Source organism: Mirounga leonina, unplaced genomic scaffold, assembly GCF_011800145.1.
Source record: "Mirounga leonina isolate KUSES-001 unplaced genomic scaffold, KU_Mleo_1.0 Mir_165, whole genome shotgun sequence".
NCBI lineage: Eukaryota > Metazoa > Chordata > Mammalia > Carnivora > Phocidae > Mirounga > Mirounga leonina.
The window spans coordinates 12,672,581-12,688,483 of record NW_023270415.1 but is presented as its reverse complement, the minus strand read 5'-3'; the positions used below and the strand labels follow the sequence as shown (position 1 = coordinate 12,688,483).

At 41.8% G+C, this 15,903-nt stretch overlaps 1 protein-coding gene across 2 annotated transcripts in view; it reads right to left on the bottom strand.

The window, feature by feature from the left end:
- The window catches only part of RAB2A (RAB2A, member RAS oncogene family), a 94,395-nt gene extending 78,861 nt beyond the window's left edge, over positions 1-15,534 (bottom strand). Inside the window, exon 1 of one of the 2 annotated variants that reach the window (XM_035011210.1) lies at positions 15,192-15,534. In XM_035011210.1, the coding sequence (XP_034867101.1) occupies positions 15,192-15,237 (46 nt within the window). In that variant the 5' untranslated portion in view covers positions 15,238-15,534. Of the gene's footprint in view, positions 1-14,561; positions 14,633-15,191 lie in introns of those variants that run through there. The other variant, XM_035011211.1, reaches the window with a different exon arrangement.
- Positions 15,535-15,903: the final 369 nt, after the last annotated feature.

The following is a 15,903-nucleotide window of genomic DNA, read 5'->3' as shown; positions in this document are numbered from 1 at the left end:
TGCCCAGTGCTATTACATTATCTTGTAATTTCTGTGGCAAATTGGTCTTCCGAATAGGATGAGATAGTCCTGTCCATTTTTCTAACTCTAGCACAAGGACTGCCCACATAGTACCTTAAATTTCTTTTAAAACAAAAACGAGGTGGGGGGGGCCTGGGTGGCACAGTTGGTTAAGCGTCTGACTCTTGGGTTTGGCTCAGGTAGTGATCTCAGGGTCACGGGATCAAGCCCCAAGTGGGGCTCTGTGCTCAGCATGGAGTCTGCTTGGGATTCTCTCTCCCTCTCCTTCTGCCCCTCCCGCTCATGCTCTCTTTCTCAAATAAAGAAATCTTTTTTTTTTTTTTAAGATTTTATTTATTTGACAGAGAGAGACAGAGCAAGAGAAGGAACACAAGCAAGGGGAGTGAGAAAGGGAGAAGCAGGCTTCCCGCTGAGCAGGGAGCCTGATGCGGGGCTCATCCCAGGACCCTGGGATCATGACCTGAGCCGAAGGCAGATGCTTAACGACTGAGCCACCCAGGTGCCCCTCAAATAAATTTTTTAAAAAGTAAATAAAAATTAAAAAAATAAAAACAAAATGAGGGGTGCCTGGGTGCCTCAGTTGGTTGAGTGTCCAACTCTTGATTTCAGTTCAGGTTGTGATCTTAGGGTTGTGGGATTGAGCCCTGCATCATGCTCCGCACTGGGCACGGAGCCTGCCTGGGATTTTCTCTCCCTAAGCTCCTCCCCATCCCCTACCACTCGTGTGTGCACCCACACTCTCTAAAAAACCCAAAAAACAATACTAAAAAATAAAAACTAATCAAATCCTCTAATCTTTGCATAAATTCCATCCTCCAAGCCCTAATATGTGTCAATCAAACCTCTATCTGAACAACTCCAGTATCAAACCAACTCACCACTTAACAAATTCTTTCCCTCTTTTTTTTTTTTTTTTTAAGTTTTTGTTTTTAAGTAATCTCTATACCCAATGTGGGCTTGAATTCACAACCCCAAGATCAAGAGTTGCATGCTCTTCCAGCTGAGCCAGCCAGGCACCCCCTCCCCTTTCCATTTCATAGGGAGTCCAAGTATCTCTTTTACTCATGGTCCTGGTTCTGCCCATGAAAACCTACAAAGGGTAGGTTTAAATCTCTTTTATTTGAATACCTAAGTATTAAAAGTCGTTATTATATGTTCCTTTAAATCTTCTCTTTTTTTAAGTTAGAATGTTTCCATTATTTCGGAGCAGGGGGAGGGAAAATTAAAAACAAAAATGTTTCCCATGCCTGGGTGGCTCAGTTGGTTAAGTGTCTGCCTTCTGCTCAGGTCATGATCCCAGGGTCCTAAGACAGACTCTCGCATGGGGCTCCCTGCTCAGCAGGGAGTCTGCTTCTCCCATTCCCTCTGCCCCCCCTCCTGCTCATGTGAGCTTTCTCCCCCCCCACCCCTGCTCTCTCTCAAATAAATAAAAATTTTTAAAAAAATGTTTCCATTAGTTGGTTCCTACAATGTCATGGTTGATACAGTCTTCATACTACCCTGATTGGTCTCTTCAGCATAGACTCCAATGTTCAGATATCCCTCTGAAACAAGTTTCCATAATTGAATTGTAGAGAATTATCATCTACCTTGTCTGTACATTATACTTTTATTAACCCAGCATCACATATATTCCTTTGTTGGTTTTATTACTCATCTGACTCATACTGAATGAAGTCATGTAAAACTTTAAGTGTTTAGACATGTGCTATTTACCAGCTGACCTCCATCTTGTATTTGTATGGTTGTTTTTATTTTTTTAAAAAGATTTTATATATATTTTTTATTTCAGAGAGAAAGAGAGAGCACGCATGCGCATCCCAAGCAGACTTCGCACTGAGCCCAATGCAGGCCTCCATCCCATGACCTGAGCCAAAATCAAGAGCCGCGTGCTCAACTGATTGAGACACTCAGGTGCCCCTGTACAGTTGTTTTTAAAGTAAATATAAGGCTTTAATTTCATTAATTTCCATTTTGCTAAATTTAGCCAATTGTTCTGCCTGTTAAGGTAATTTTGGATTCTATCTGGTATAATCCACACATTAGCTCTTTTAACCAAACTGGATTTTATCCAAGTTGTTACTAATATGAAATGTAAAAAAATCAGGACTGAATGCAGCAGCATGCTCCCTCCAGCTTGCCTACAATGGCAGCCCTTTATGGACACAGTTATTCAACCACTGAAAAATCCACCTAGCTTGGGGCGCCTGGGTGGCTCAGTAGGTTAAGCATCTGTCTCCGGTTTGGGTCATGATCCCAGGGTCCTGGGATCGAGCCCCACATCGGGCTCAGCGAGAAGCCTGCTTCTCCCTCTCCCACTCCCCCTGCTTGTGTTCCTTCTCTCGCTGTCTCTCTGTCAAATAAATAAAATCTTAAAAAAAAAAAAACCCACCTAGCTGTGAAACCAGAATTTCTTCACCTTATACCAAGGGTTATACTGACACATACTTTTACTCTGAAGACAGGTGAATCAATTCACCAAGTATACAATTATTGCTTTAATTTATAATTAATAACTTATTTCCCTATTTATTAATTTTTGAATCAAGTTAAGTAAAGCTTTGAGCACAGTGATTTTGGAAATGTGTACATTTACTTTGACCTTTGAAATGGTTAAGACTACAACTGAACTAACAATACTTTGTCCAAGGAGATAAAAAGATAACCTCTGATCAACAGATTCATTATACTGAAGACTTCTGTAGACTTAAAAAAACTGCCTCTTTCCAAAGGGGTTCAAAATCGAGAGAACTCATCCAAGAGGTGTATCAGGGTACCAAGAGTGGATGTAGAAGAAATCGAGGAAACAATTGATCTTAACATCCCTTCCCTGAAGACTACTGAGAAAGAGCACCTCCTATTTGATATTATTCTCAATCTCAAGTGGCCTATAAGGATATCTGAGATAGGAAATGACTTTCCTTTATGGAGTCCAAAGAAAACTTCAGGATCAAAGAATCGCCATTTTGCATATTAACACGTGATTTTATTTCCTTCAACTCAAGTAATTTACAGTTTGAAGTCAGCACAATGAATAGCTTTTTCTACAGACGAGATCTCCCCCCTCCCCCAACTAACTTAATTTTAGGATGCTCAACAGATTAAAAAAATTATCTCTAAGATATTACTATTAATAAAGCACTTTGCAGCTTACAAGGCACCTGCACACTTTTTTTTTTAACTTCAAATACAAAAATCCTGTGGGGTAGATACAAGCCAGGCATTCCTGCTGTCTTTTTCTGGAATGAGAAAGCAGAATTTGAAGAGGTTTGAACTTCACCAAGGTAACAAGCAGAGGAGCCTCTGAACAAATCAAGATATTGTAATTACAAGTATTAGGCTCTTCGAAAATTTTCAAGAGTGCTGTCTAAGCTAAAATAACCAGAGAGAACTTAGAATAACATATTTCAGTCAACCTTGGAACAACATGGGTTTGAACTGCATGAGTCCACTTATATGTGGATTTTTTCAATAAATAAAGTACTGTAAATGTATTTTCTCTTCCTTATGGTTTTCTTCATAACATTTTATCTTTAGCTTACTTTATCATAAGAATACAGTATATATAACATACAAAGTATTTGCTAATTGGCTGTTTATATTATTGGTAAGGCTTCTGATCAACAGTATACAATTAGTAGTTAAATTTTTGAGGAGTCAAAGTCGTATGTGGATTTGACTGTGTGGGGGTTGGTGCCCCTAATCTCCATGTTATTCAAGGGTCAACTGTATTTGCCTCCTAGATGCATAGTAATTATTGCTAAAGGTGGACAAATGTTAAAGGAGTCATTCATCGACATTAATAACACTGGGGGCAGCAGAACAAGCGTGAATACACCACTTACACTGACATATCAACTGTAAATAAATGAAGGGAAACAAATTAATGACATTTGAATTTCAAAGACAGCTATAAAGTTTGAAAAAAAACAAAAACAAAAACCCACAGCATTGGTGAACAAGCCTACAGGGTGTACTTGGCAGGTACTATATTCGTTTCATAAACAGGAAACTCAGGAATTTTAATTAATTGTTCATTTGGGCAAATAAGATTTAGTGACAGGTATCCTCTTTCCATTAGACTCTTTCTACATTGTCCTAAAAAGAAGAGGTGACGTTATACATGCTTGGGAAATCTGACCACCATATTGCTTCCTATGTGGGACACAGTAGGACATAACAGGACATAGTGCCTGCCTTATCCGAAAGCCCATGGCAAATGGGCATGCTTGTGATCTATGCCTTGATCCCTGCCCATGTGACTGAACAAAGGTGGGACCTGATGGCAAAAATTAATTCAAATTCATCAATGACTGGGCACCTGAGTGGCTCAGGGGGTTAGGTGTCCAACTCTGGATCTCAGCTCAGGTCTTGATCTCAGCATCCTGAGTTCAAGCCCCGAGATGGATTCCACTTAAAAATAAATAAATAAATTCACCAATGATTAAATTCTCCTAGTAAAAGCCTCTCAGACTGAATCTTTTAATAAAATAGCAATGGGCTTTATAAAAAAGAAAAAGGTCTTAAAGGCCTTAAAAAAAAAAAAAGAAAAATGACAATAGGGCTGAAAGAACAAGAATGAGAGTTAACTGATAACTACTCCCAAGAATGATTTAGATTCACAGATAAAGCACATGTGCACACCCCGCACCCACAATTCCACTTCAAGGTCTATCTCCAGAATTCTAGCATACATGTTCAAGGAGGCACACACAAAAATAATCCATGTAGTATACTGCCTTTTTTTTTTTTTTTTTTAGATTTTATTTATTTGACAGAGAGCGAGCACAAGCAGGGTGAATAGCAGAGGGAGAAGCAGGCTCCCCGCTGAGCAGGGAGCCAATATGGGGCTCCATCCCAGGACCCTGGGATCACAACCTGAGCCAAAGGTAGCTGCTTGACCAACTGAGCCACCCAGGCACCCCTATACTGTCTTTTGTAACATGACAGACAACTCAGCCAAAAATTTCCTTAGGGGAAAAGAATGGGAAAAGTGTGGTATAGTCAAACAACAGGATATAATTAAAATTAAACCAACAGAATGTAATTAAAATTAAACCAACCTAGCAATTAATACCAATAAAATAGAACAAAATATATTAATACTGATAAATCTCCCAAAATAATGTTGAACAAAAAAGTTTGGGAGCAAGTACAGTAAAATTCCATTAATATAAAGTTGAAAAAAATACATAAACGATTGTTCACTGTTTACAAATACACACATACATATGTAGTAATCATTTGGAAACTTTCATAGAAATAATAAACACCAAATTCAGGAGAGTAGTTACCTCCAGGGACAAAGGGCAGTGAAGGGTATACAGGGGCTTCAACTGTATCTGTAATATTTGTTTTCTAAACAAAGTACAAGAAAATAAACCCTTCTTTCTTTTCCAAAGAAAAAAGGAGAAATGATGAAAAAGTATACACTAGGCAAATATGAACCAAAAAATAAGATTCCAAATTAATATCAAACACTTGAGTACCCACAACTACACTACCAAATAAATAATATGTAAAAAACAAACAACTCCACAGTATGTAAAAAGTGGAGGGTAACTTAATGACAAAGAAGAACTCTTCAGTGAGATGTAAAGACCTGAGCCCCATATACACCTTACAAATTAGCCCTCAAATTTAGGGGGGGTAAAAAATCACTCTGACAAAACTAAAACTAAAACAAAACAAAACCATTGTCATAATAGATGCTAACATCTTACCCCAAAACTCAAGAGACTATCAAGAATATACAGATAGCAAGTCTGATCTCATGAACATGTATGGAACCCTGAACCAACCATGTACACAATACACTTTTCAAGCACACACAGAATATGTACATACACTGACCAAGTAGCTGGCTACAAAATTAGCTTCAAAAACTGAAGAATCAATAAACACAATCTACATGCTCTTATCTATGTGAAATAAAGTCAGAAATCAATAATAAAAACATTGTTAAAAAGAAAAAAAAAACATGTTTAAAACAAAAAACACATGGGGTGCATGGCTGGCTCAGTTGGTAGAGCATGTAACTCTTGATCTCAGGGTTGTGAGTTTGAGCCCCACATTAGGTATAAAGATTACTTAAAATAAAATCTTAAAAAAAAACAAAACCCCCCAAAACAAAAAACACACAAAGCACCTTGGTGGCTCCGTCAGTTAAGCGTCTGCCTACAGCTCAGGTCATGATCCCAGGGTCCTAGGATAGAGCCCCGTGTGGTCGGGCTTCCTGCTCAGCAGAGAGTCTGCTTCTCCCTGACCCTCTGCCCCTCTTCCCTGCTCGCACGCTCGTGCTGGCTCTCTCTTTCTCTCTCTCAAATAAATAGAATCTTTGGAAACAAAAACAAAAAAAACCTCCAAAAAACACACATCCCTAATTATCTCAAGGGTCGAAAGAAAAGCCATGACAGGAAAACATTTCAGAGTGGCCAGTTCCCTAACACTTTATAATTTTTCTTAGTTTCCTACGGGCACGCTTTAAATTATTAGCAAAACTTGTTTTCTTGAGCTAGGTGGAGTAGATTTCCATTCTTTATAATCAAAAAGGTCCTTCCAGAACAAAACCCTACAATCTTTCTAAATCATTAGTGGACTTGAATGGTCATGTAGACTAAATTAAGCAAAGGTGCTAAATATATATATATATATCTGGAATAGAATGAATCTTGATGAATAATTTTGGATCTTGTTAAAACAATGTTGATAAAATAAGGAACTTTCCATAAAAACTTTCTGCTACATGCAAACAAATATAGTAAAAATATAGTAAGTGCAAGAAAACACCAATATAATTAGGAATGAAACGATTAAGAGTCAAGGATGTTAGACTCCTCAAAGTATCAGCTGGCCACAAACTAGCAAGCTAAGCAGGGATGTGGGGGGGAAAAGATCAACATATTAGGATACACAGAGGACAAAAGAAATTATTTTTGCTATGAACAGCATTACGCAAACCTATACAGCACTGGTCAAGTTCATGTTACTCTTTCAACACACATGGGGGAAATTACGGTAACATTCAAAGAAGCAGGATATAAAGTTAAGACAAAATAGTAACCATTTCTCATTCAAGTCACTATTATGTATCTTATCTCATTTATTCATTCCATTTTATAGATGAGGACACCAAGGCAGATTAAAGATGTTGCCCAAGCTCATACAGCTGATAAGGAGCAGAGAAAGGACTTTATTCTTGTTTTATATAGGACTTCATTGTTGTTTTATCCTTTATCCCCATTTTGCATGACTGGATGTGGTGTCTGTTTTAGTAAACGGGACTGAGGGACTATGTACTCCCATAACAACTCAACAAACCAAGCAGCTGTTGGTAAGCCAACAAAAGAGGTCTGAACGGAATTTGTGGGAATCAAGAAATACGCATGATATGGTAGAGCATGGACTTTGGAGTCAGAAAGACCTGGGTTCAAATTCCAAATTCCAGCTTAGTCAGTTACTAGCTCTGTGGTGTGACTGACAGCCTCCCTTTCCTCACCTATAAAATGGAGCCTTCATCATGGATATTACTGTTCAGATTCAATGAGTTGTACCAGTAGAAAAGGCCCTATAAATATTTAAATATACTGGCTGTATATTTACATTCTTTACTACACTACCCTGTAGCCTTTTAAAGACGAATCAGAGGAAAAATGCCTTTCAAGACCCATGATCAGGAATAATTAAGTATATGCATACATGCTTTGAAAAAAAAAATAATGCATACTATAATTAAAGTAAATGAGCAGGGTTCTCTGCATAGCTTAAGTGCCCACTTCAAAAAGGTGTACACAAAAAGTCAAGTATTAATGTTGCTTCTGACTTTACTGTTTCTATTTACGGTTTCTCCTTTGCCCCTCAGCTGTAGGCAGAATGCCACTCCCCACAAAGAAATGTACACCCTAATCCCTAGAACCTGTGACTATGTTACTCTACATGGCAAAAGCCACTTTGCAGATGTGATTAAAATTACAGACTTTGAGATGAGATTATCCTGGATTATCCAGATAAAGCCAATTTAATCACACAAGTCTTTACTCGCAGAGAACCTTCCCCAACTTCGGTTAGAGAGATGGGATGACCTGACCTACTGTTGCTGTGCCTGAAGATGGAGGAAGGGGACCGGAAGCCAAGGAATGTGGGTATGCGGGGGGCTCTAGAAGCGGAGAGCAGTCCTCAAGACGACAGCCAGCAAGAAAATGGAGATCTTAGCCCCACAGCTGCAAGAAAGTATATTCTACCAACAACCTGAAAGAGCAACCTGAATCCCTCAAAGAGGGAACCAGTCCTGCTGAAACCTTGATGTCAGCCTGCTGAGAAACATGTCAGACTTCCGACATATGCTGATATGGTACATGAACTTATACAGAACTTTAGAACTGTAAGATAATAAATTTGTGTTCTCTGAGCTGCTTTAGTGTATGGGGGTTTGTTATGGTAGCAAAACTAATGTACCTTCTTCCTCCCATTTGAATAAAAACAATCATAAGTTTTTATATAAATGTCCTTAAATCCTTTTTGAAACAAAAAGAAACAAATTGGCCAATGCATGTAGCCTACCCAGTAGGCTACCCAGCACACACTCATGATTTTCTGAAGCACCAGCTCTGCGCCAGGCACTGTCTTGCTCCAAGAGCTTCACTACAGTGTGCATCACCAATATTCATTTTCTTCCTTTCTCCCTCGGATTTGACCAGAAACACACTGTCAGCCACACCTGAAAATAGGAACATTTTGAAGAGCAAACTGGGAGAAACTTAAAGAGCTACATCATAGCTGTGAAGAGTAAAAACTTACAAGGGAAGAAGTACATAAATAACTTGCCCCAAATGACGCTCAGTTTCTTCATCTACAAAATGGTAACCTCATATATCTTTTGAAGCAATAAAAAATGAAAGGCTTGGGCGCCTGGGTGGCTCAGTTGGTTAAGCGACTGCCTTCGGCTCAGGTCATGATCCTGGAGTCCCGGGATCGAGTCCCGCATCGGACTCCCTGCTCGGCGGGGAGCCTGCTTCTCCCTCTGACCCTCCCCCCCTCATGTGCTCTCTGTCTCTCTCATTCTGTCTCAAATAAATAAATAAATAAAAAATCTTTAAAAAAAAAAATGAAAGGCTTTTGATACTGTGTACAAACTAGAAGAAGTGTGAAGAATGGCTCATAAGAATCTACTACATAGACAGTACCCAAAACTAATGTGATGAAGAATTCCATATAGATTCAGCCTGGATATACTTTAGGGATTAATTTAAAATTCCAGAGAGCAGAAAATTTGACAATAGGAAAAAAAAGATAAATTCTAGAAAAATATATACAAAGGCCCATGACGGACCTGCAGAGGAATGCCATAGTACTCCCACTAAAAATAGTGCTTGTAGGGGCACCTGGGTGGCTCAGTCGTTAAGCGTCTGCCTTCGGCTCAGGTCATGATCCCAGGGTCCTGGGTTCGAGTTCCGCATCGGGCTCCCTGCTCAGGGGAGAGCCTGCTTCTCTCTCTCCCTCTGCCTCTCCCCCTGCTTGTGCTCTCTCTCTCAAATAAATAAATGAAGTCTTTAAAAAAAATTAAAAATAGTGCTTTTAAAAAATATAGATGTCCAGGATTCACTGCAGGTCGTCTTAAACAGCATCTCCAAGGATAATACCCAAGCTGTTTGCATTGAGAAATTCTGTAAGAATTAAAAGGGAGGTGACTACATGTGAATAATAGCAGAGGGAATCTAGCATCTTTTTGCCAGGTGTCTTTTATTTTTAAGTGAAGAACAGCAGCTAGAATGTATTCTAAAACTTGAAAATAAATGAACCAAATGGGAAAGTTTCACATAGAAAGCAAAGAAAAGCTAGAAAGGGGGACAAGGGAGGTCAGTATTCGGCTGCAGCTTTTGTAGCAAAGGACACAGCCTCAGAGATCAGGATGAGCAAAGAATAACAAAATGGAGCAAGCACAGCTGGGCCAGAGTGAGAGGGAAAAACAGCTGAGCTGGCAAAATTAGGATCTGCTCAAAAAAAAAAAAAACAGCAAAATTACTGGCTATTGCAAGAGGCAATGAGCTGGGGAGATAAAATGGGAGAGAGGGATCAGAGCTGCAGATAGAGGAGAAAATTCATTTCATGGTGGAGCAGGAACAGAATGAGAACAAAAGGGACAAGAGCACCGAGGAAGAAGAGAGGGGCATTATTTGAGATGAGGAGGCAGGTTCACCAGGAGAGATGAGGGAAAAAAAGGCAAGAACAGGACCATGGCATCTATGATTCAACAGAAGTCTCAGTAGCAATATACATGTTAGGGGAAGCAAGCAGCAAACAAACTGGTTAGAAGAGAAAGAGAAAAGGAAAGGGCTAGTCAAAGATCTTGAAAGACTACAAATAATATGCATAAAGCAACAATTTAAGTAGACCAGAATATACTGTCTAGGGCCGCCCGGGTGATGCAGTCAGTTAAGTAGCCGACTCTTGAGTTTGGCTGAGGTCATGATCTCAGGGTCCTGGGATCGAGCCCCGCGTTGGGCTCCATGCTCAGCGTGGAGTCTGCATCAGATTCTCTCTCTCTCTGCCCCTCCCACCTGTGCTGTCTCTCTCTAAAATAAATAAATAAAATCTTTATTTTATTTATTTATTTTTTAAAGATTTTATTTATCTATTTGACAGAGAGAGACACAGTGGGAGAGAGAACACAAGCAGCGGGAGTGGGAGAGGGAGAAGCAGGCCTCCCGCCGAGCAGGGAGCCCGATGAGGGGCTCGATCCCAGGAGCCAGGGATCATCACCTGAGCCGAAGGCAGACGCTTAACGACTGAGCCACCCACGCACCCCAAATAAATAAAATCTTTAAAAAATATATATACTGTCTAAATTCTAGATGATGTTAAAAGGTATGCTTCAGACATGTTATAGCTCTCTCACTGAATAAAACAAACACATCTAAAAACAGACAAAATGAAACAATATAGAGATGCAAAAGTTCCACAACTATGAAGAAAAGCAAGGGAAGGATTAATACAGAATTCAAGCTGGTGGAAGCCTGGGAAAGGAAGACATAGGTGACGGGGATCTGTGTTTCTTTAGCATGGGTGTGTAATAATTCATTACTGTTCTTTAAAACTATTAAACTATACATACATAATATATACATATATATGCTTTTTATATGCATGCTATATTTCATCATAAAATAAGTGGAATTTTTCTACCTTCGAATTTCTTAGTTTTTCCCCGTTTGTTTTTAGAAGATAATCTAACAAACTTGTTCATATAATTAAATAAAATTGTTGGTGTTTCTGGCCTCAGGTTTTGCAACAACGAGCTTCACTTCAGACCTAGTGAATCAAAATCTCTGGGGTTTGGGCCACTGAATCTTTATTTTAAAAAAAGAAAAAAACACCCTAGGTGATTCACAAGAACCTAAAGAAACTCAAGTTTGAGTCTCCCACAGGACAGTTCTTCCTTCTGTCACAGCTCTAAAGCTCTAGAGAATCTGATGCCATCTTTCCCCAAGTCCTCTAGGATTTTGCCTCTATGTTGCATTTTTTTTGACCTTTCAACTTCAGGTCTGCCCTATCTTCATACACATACACACTCAACACCCTCTCACATTCCTGCCAGCCTGATCTTGCAGTCAACTCTTCACTTCTCACTCTTTCCCTCTCTTTCACAGTCTTCAATAAAATGGCTTACACTATGGCTCTATTTTTAATTTTCTAAAATCACCAGTAAGTAGTATATGTGAGATTGACTGATCAAGCAGTAAACATGCACTTCCAACTAACATGCACTTCCAACTACCTACCAGACATTTCCCCCATGCCCACCTGGCAAATCCTTTCGCATCCTTCTAATTTCAGCTCAAGTATCACCTCCCAAATAAAGCCTTGCAGCACCTCCTCCAAGGACCCAGCTACTTATCTATTATAAATTTTACTTATTTTCTTATATAGCACTTGTCCTCTAAAGATTTTAAGAAAAATAAAAAAAAATAAAAGCGTGTGGGAGTGGGGAGAAGGGGAAACAAAGAATGAAGGAAGAGTGGAAGGGATGAGTATGACACAATAGGGAGTAGTGGGGTTTGTTAACAATCTTAAAAGAATGGATGAACAAGAGTTGGTCAGGTGAAAAAGTTTTGACCTAACCTTCCTTTTCTTCTTTTTTGGGTGGGGGGGGCAAGGCAAGAGGGTCATTTCAGATAGAATACAACTGGGTTTGAGCTTTTGTGTGCCTAGTTGAGTGGCACAGAAGAGAAGGGACGGTTAGTAATCTGGTTAAAATGGTAGGCAGTTGCCAGAATTTTAGGAGCAACAATTACAGGTTTATTACAATTTTTCTCTTTCCATATTTGATAATTATCTGGTTATGCTATTAGGCCAGGCTTGTTAAAAACCAATTTCCACTTTATATCTAGATTTAAATGACACGTTTACCTAAACGATTTTTCAGGAACAAGACACTTCCAATGAAAAATTTTAAAGCTACATTTAACTGCATTTGGCCCCAGAGTTAAGAAAACAAATATTTCAACAGTATCATCATGATCATGTGAAAAGTTTTTTTAAAAATCTCTTCTATGAAGCTGGAACTCTGAAAAACAAAATGTGCATGGTACTTTCACATTTGTCCTCATTTTATCTCATTACTGAGAGAAAAGGAAAAGTTAAAAATGAGCGATTATAAACTAGGGAAAGTGAGAAACAGGAAAAGTAGAAATTTTCCTCATTCTAAGACACATATTTTTCATACTATGACTTTTGAAGACATCAGGATAGGTATCACACTACTGATTTAATATCATCTTTTTTGTGGGGAGGGCCACATTAAGTGTACCTTACAACTGTGCATATATTTGGAATTAAGGAAACACGGTAAAGGATTTTAGCCAAAGTCGGTTAAAAAAGTGGCAGAATCGGGCTAAAAAATCCTACAGTCAAGTTATTAATGTATATTAACATGAACATAGTGGCCTGTTTGGCTATTCTTTCATCAATTTAACTAAATGTACAGGGCCTTCTACTAGGCTCTTCCTGAAATGCAAAGCTATACTAAACATCTTTTCTGCTCTCCAGAGGTACATAATCAAATACAGATGTCTACACAAGTATCTGTAAAACAGTCTGGCATTAATATCAGAAAAATACAAAGTGTGAAACATCCAGATAAAGGAGTAGTAGTCACTGCCAGCCAGGATACCAGAAAAAGCCTGACACATCAAAAGAGCTTAATGTATGCTGACTCTGAAAGCATTATGGAAGACCTGGGTTAGACTTTGAAGGACTGATAGAATTTCCACAGAGAAGGCACTCCAAGCAGAGGGAGCAGAAAGAACCAGGAAAAAGCACAGAAATCAGCCACTGGGCCTCACTGGCAGAAGGCAGGGAATAGTGGGAAAGAAGGCTAGCAAAGAAAACAGAGGCTAAAATAATGGAGTTCCTGGAAGGTCAAACTAAAGAATGTGAGCAGAGGAACAGTCTCCTAACAGCCAGGTTTCACGAAGATTAATCTGACAGTAAACTAGACTGGCTGGGGTGGGGAGAAAATACGGCTGTCAAGTATTCAGTGCTGAATAGCAATGGCAAGAAAGGAGTGTCTTCCCTTTAAACTGCCTGGGGGTTATTTTTGAACGAGGGCAAATTCCAAGAGCACAGAGCACCAGCTTGCTACAGTTTGTAGCTCCACTACTCCCAGAACAATACTCTACCCACAGTAGATGCTCAATTAATAAGCTGAAAGAAGGCAACCTGCAAAGGATAATTTGCATCTTCACCACTGCTAAATGTCTACATTCACTCTTCTTTCTACCTCTCAAACACATTCATATCATAATTAACATAAAGTCCCTCTCCAACTCGGGTTTACAGCTTAAATAAAACTTTTCTAATAGGCTTTGGACCCAATTCCTTCTCCTTCAAAACATGCCACAGCTTTTTTTTAAAAAAGTACATACATTTGCTAATAAACATTTGCAAAACATTCCTCTACCCAAGACATTACATAGAAAACCATCCAGACTCTGTACAGACACACATCAAAAAAACCTTGCTAAAAAGACATGTTTACAGCAGCAAGTTTTTTAGGCTGCAATCAACATGCTTCCTGTGTTACTTATTGAATCTGCTACATCACTAGTGCAACCACAAGCTGCTGCTTACGTTTCCAAAGTTGTGCAAAGGGCCCAAAGTTGTGCAAGAGCCCTCACTGAAATCAGACTCTGGTATATAAATAGTTATAACACCTGAACAAGCCTTAGTTTTATTATTAGATTCAAAATAATGCCAAAATCACAGGTATTAAATATTTTACAATGAGTTTGTTTACTTATCTGTGAAATATACTCAGATGTTATTTCAAGTGAGAACAGCTGAATTTCTTTCTGCTTCCAATGTACATCGGGTCACCTGAAAATTGGCAGTTGCGACCCTCAATCTGATACATCCAAGAAATCACAGTGCCCCCAACACACGCACAGGCACAGTACCCGCAAGCACACACCCAGAGCACTGAACGGCCTTGCATTACTACCAAATAACCCCAGTTTACACGTGGCAAAATCGACAGAACTTACACGCTTTAATGACCTCGAAAGGGACTCCCCAGCCGCCAAGCGATGGGATATGACTTATTCTGACTTGGGATCTGAGGGTGTTAAACAAAAATTTTTTAAAGGTTCCCTGCTCTCCTTCTCAGCTGGCTGTCCCCACCAGGAGCACTTTGCCCAGCCCCTGACAGATGCGTGTGGGACGGAAAAGGTGGGACTGATCAGGAAATCCAAGACCCTCCTCCCATCACCTCCTGCTCTCTTCTGCCTGCCTTTTTCTTTCCCGAGGGCGGCGAAGAGGCCCAAGGTGAGGTAAGGGGCCCTGGCGAGCGGGTGCAATCATCTAAGTCAGGCCCTGACCGCCCTCGGCTGGGCCGCTCCTCCTGTCACACAGTTCCTAGATCTTAAGCCGCAAACGGCTGCCGCGACCCCCAGCTGCAGGGCTGCCCGGGGCGGGGGCCGCGGACAGGGCCTGGCCAGGCCGCGGCCGCTCGCAGTGCCCACGTCACCAGCTCCAGCACTGCGGAAATGGAGCGGCGCGGCCGGCAGGGAGGCGCCGGGCGGCGTTGGCGCCCGCACCCCTGCCAGACGCCGTTTGCCCCTCGGCCCGGGCCCGGAGGCCGCCGACGCCCGCCTGGCCGCACCCCGGGCCCTCACCTGTGTCGCCAATGATGATGTACTTGAAGAGATAAGCGTACGCCATGGCCGCGGCCGCTCGGTGCCAGGGCACACGGCTCCTCCTCCTGCTACTGCTCCTCCTCCTCCTCCGCGCCCCTCACCCCGGCGCCGCTCGGCCTCGAAACGCCAGGCCCCGCCCGCCGCAGCCGTCGCCGTCAGCCGCCGGGAGTGAGGGGCCGAGACGATGCCGGACAAACTGACACCCGCAGAGCCGATGGAGACAGCTCCCGGCCGAGCTCAGTCGAACAATAACAGCCGCCGCGGCGCCTCCGCCCCGCCTCCGCGTCGACCCGGAAGTGCTGCGGCCGTCGGCGCCGCGGAGGAAAGGGGAGGAACCCCGCACGCCGGCCGGAGCCCCGCCCAGCCAGAGCCCCGCCCCGCCCCGCCGGAGCCCCGCCCAGCGCCGAGCCGGCCGCGCCCCGGCCGCGCCCCGTCCACCCCGAGCCGGGGCGAGGCCCGGCGCCGGTCGTTCCGGCACGTTTGAGCGGGCGACGCCGGCGGCCGGGAGACGCCGGGGGAGGGCAGGGAAGTGGAACGTTCGGTTCCGTCGCCGCGACGCGCATGGGCGCCGCGTCTTTCCGCCTTGCAGTGGGGGCGCGGGGCACGTGTGGGAAGGCGGAGGTCGCGTTCGGTGCGGGGCCCCGCCCTGGGCTTATGAAAAGGTGTTGGAAAATGGTGGGTGGGAGGGCGA